At 43.0% G+C, this 3,258-nt stretch overlaps 1 protein-coding gene across 1 annotated transcript in view; it reads right to left on the bottom strand.

Moving 5' to 3' along the window:
- Positions 1-3,057, bottom strand: part of LOC112142462 (zinc finger protein 436-like) — a 9,523-nt gene extending 6,466 nt beyond the window's left edge. The window contains exons 1-2 of the mRNA XM_024265872.2: positions 2,619-3,057; positions 902-1,171 (exon numbers count right to left, since the gene is read on the bottom strand). Coding sequence (XP_024121640.1) covers positions 902-1,171; positions 2,619-2,763 — 415 coding nt within the window. The 5' untranslated portion in view covers positions 2,764-3,057. The remainder of the gene's footprint in view (positions 1-901; positions 1,172-2,618) is intronic.
- Positions 3,058-3,258: the final 201 nt, after the last annotated feature.

Here is a 3,258-nt window from a genome sequence, read left to right as displayed (position 1 = left end):
AGTGGAGGATGCTGAAGACAGGCTTAGATGGAGGAAACTGATTCGCTGTGGCGACCCCTGAAGGGAAAAGCCGAAAGGAAGAGAAGAAAGAAGAATATATATATATATCTATATATATATAAATTAGGGCTGTCAGATTTGTTGCGTTAATTACGCATTCATTTGACATGTGCATGACGGCGACAATTTTTTTGACACAATAATCGCGGATTTTCTCATATGTGCCTTTCCACACCGCGCGCAGGTGTCATCGCCCTTTAACTCACTGGCTGCTCTCACTAGATCACAGGCGGGTCTCCAACCACCGAGCTGCTAGCTAGAACCAGCCCGGCGCCAGGACGTGTGAGTGTGTGGCCCGTCCTTCTTTCGCCGTGCGAAAATATGCAAAATATCCCAAAGTTCTGGAGGTTTAAGCGTGATCCAGCCCCAGCATAGCGGTCTGTCTGCCGGCATATTCATGGCGTGAGCTCCGCTGGACACGTCGCTGCATCGAGCTGCAGCCAGAGAACGCGGCGGCAGTAACAGACTGTCAAACTATCCACAGAGTATCCCGCTTTTCTCAGTCTTTAATGTTTTAAAAAACAAAAGTTCATTGGAAATGATAAATCTCTATTTCATTTATTACTGCAGTTCAGCAGAGGAGGAAAAGATTTGGTCCTGACAAAAAATGAACATGAAAGTCTTATGGAAATTTTATTTTTGAGGAGAAAACACTCACAACTAGAGTGTTTTTCTGACCCTTCAAATTAAAAGTCTATCATAATAAATATGGTTTTGGTTTTATCTCCCAGCTCTAACTGGAAGGTAAAGAGATAGAGCCTCTTCCAGGACACTCTGCTGCAGGACTGCATGTTTGGAGAGCTTGAAGCTCAAGGTAGAAGCCGTGTTGAAGTGAACATACCGCTGATCTGCTGATTGTTTCCATCTGCTTCACTGTCAAGATGTTCCTCCAAAGTAGGAATCTCCATCAAGGTTTCAGTCTCCTGCTTCAGATCAAGCTGCTCTTCATCCTGACTGATGCAGAGTTCTCCTGGTTCCTCTTTCATTGATGAAGGTTCTGGATCCTGCAGTTCCTCTGGAGTCTGTGGAGGTTCTGGATTCTCCTGGTCCACTCTGAAGTTCCTCTGCTGGTTGCAGAGATCCTCTTCAGTCGACCAATGCTGGGGGAGGACTGCAGGCACACAAACACAAGAAGGGGGGGGCTTTTAGTTCTCTTCACACATCCGGAGTGGTGCTAAGCCGGTTAACAGTGATGTTAATGGGTAGGCTGGAATATCAACAACAACACGCTAACGGAACTCGAAAATGTGTGAAACATAAGGAAAATAAAAGAGGAAAAAGTGTCAAATGTAATTTCTTTAAGGCAGAACTTGTGTTCCATGAGATCACTATGGCGATAAATGATCACCTGAAGATGAAGCATGTTGTGACTGAGTTTGATCACGCTGAACAGAGAGCTTCGTCTAGCTAAGCTAACATCGGCGCTAACTGTAACACAGCTAGCTCTGCCGCGGCTGTCATTACTGCGCTGTTCGGAGATGAACCAGAAGATCTGCAGCAGATCCGTGTCTACGGCGCTTCTGTCTGCATAGTGAGCATTTCATAATCTGCGCTCTTCTAACCAAACGCCGCGAGGACGGCACTGGAAATGAACTGCTTGTCCGAGGCTTCATTCATATTCCACACCGCGATCACGTCGTTAAGTTCGAAGAGCGGATTATGAAACATTCACCGCAGACAGAGAGGCTGTGTGTCGGTACAGATCTGCTGCAGAGTTATGGAACGATTTAAAACTATGAGTCCCAGAAGTGAAGGAGATCACCTAAAAGTCCAGAGCTAAGTTTACAAGTGTAGCATTACATTATCTGCATTAAGATACAAGTAAATGTAACTTAAAGTCACAAAAACAGCAATAAACAGCAAAACAACCACAACATTAAAGAAATAACACAGATTTATGGGTTCTCCACCAAACGGAAAATATGAAGTATCGGTCTGCGCATGTGCAGTGGATGTAGGTAGTGAAAGAATAAAAGTACTGATGTACATTCTAACATCTCCTGCTTTTCTCCCTTTTTATACATTTCCCCACTTTTTTAAAGATGTAATGTCTCAAAGCTCTTTGTTTCTATGGGCATCCTCAGGTTTTTTATGTATAGGAATATCTTCAGTTCAAATATGTTATTAGTGTTTTGCTTTAATAAATGGGCCTCAGTGAACGAATATTTGGAGTGTGTTTATATCTGCTAATAGCTTTTGAAATACTTTGTACATGTTTTATTAAATATATGTTTTAAACCTTTAAAAAAATACTTGCAGGCTTTTATTAAGTTTTCTGTAGATGACCTCATTTGATTGAAGTCTTGTTTTGATGCCAGAAACAAATGAAGAGTCTCAGCTGCTCCGTGAGCGAGAATAACGACCCGCTGATTTCCCATCATTCCTTTGTTTACACTCTCTCCCGTTAGCTTACAGCCCCGAGCTAACATTAGCGGTGAAACTAAAACGATTAACAACATAGGAGATATCCAGCCGAACAGTTTAGAGCCGAACAGCAGCTCAGACGAGGAAAACAAAGACGTTCATTGATCTATTTTTCTGAACGTGGATGAACATACCTGTAATGTGGAGCTGAAGCTGCGGGTTCCAGCTGGAATCCATCAGTCTGCTCTGACCACAGAGCTCCTGCTCGTTCTGGACGGTGGTTCCTTCAGCAGCAGAAAGTTGTTCTTTGTCAGAATCTTCCTGAGGTTCTGAAGACATGGTTCCTGCAGCTGCAGAAGATCTTCAGCTCCAACAAACACCAAAGTCCTCTGAACAGCAGCAGCTCTGATCATCTGCTAGTCTCACAATCACAGCCACGTTGTCTTTACGTTCAACACGTATTCACTCATTTACTACACTTTAGCTAAAGAGGATTGTTCGGAACTGAACCACGTATCGTTATATCTCTGTAGAAACCTAACGAACGTCCCGACGAAGCACCGCCGTCCTCTCAGCACAAGCTAACGCTACTAGCATTCTAGCGTGGCCTCGTTCTGTTTACTTCCGGGTCACGTGAGGAAACGTCATTTAAAAGGAAGAAACAAACTGCGTAACTGGACCCGAATATTGTCCAAAATGCTTTCGATGTTTTGAAAAACAGTTTTAGTTTAGGACGTTATTAAAAATAATAAGAATAAAAAAGTTCTGGGTAAACTATATGAGCGCTGGCGTTAGATTAGATTAGATTAGATTAATAGACAGACAGACATCTAA

Source organism: Oryzias melastigma, linkage group LG2 (assembly GCF_002922805.2).
Source record: "Oryzias melastigma strain HK-1 linkage group LG2, ASM292280v2, whole genome shotgun sequence".
Classification (NCBI taxonomy): domain Eukaryota; kingdom Metazoa; phylum Chordata; class Actinopteri; order Beloniformes; family Adrianichthyidae; genus Oryzias; species Oryzias melastigma.
The sequence above is the reverse complement of the archived record's forward strand: the minus strand, read 5'-3'. Positions and strand labels throughout refer to the sequence as shown.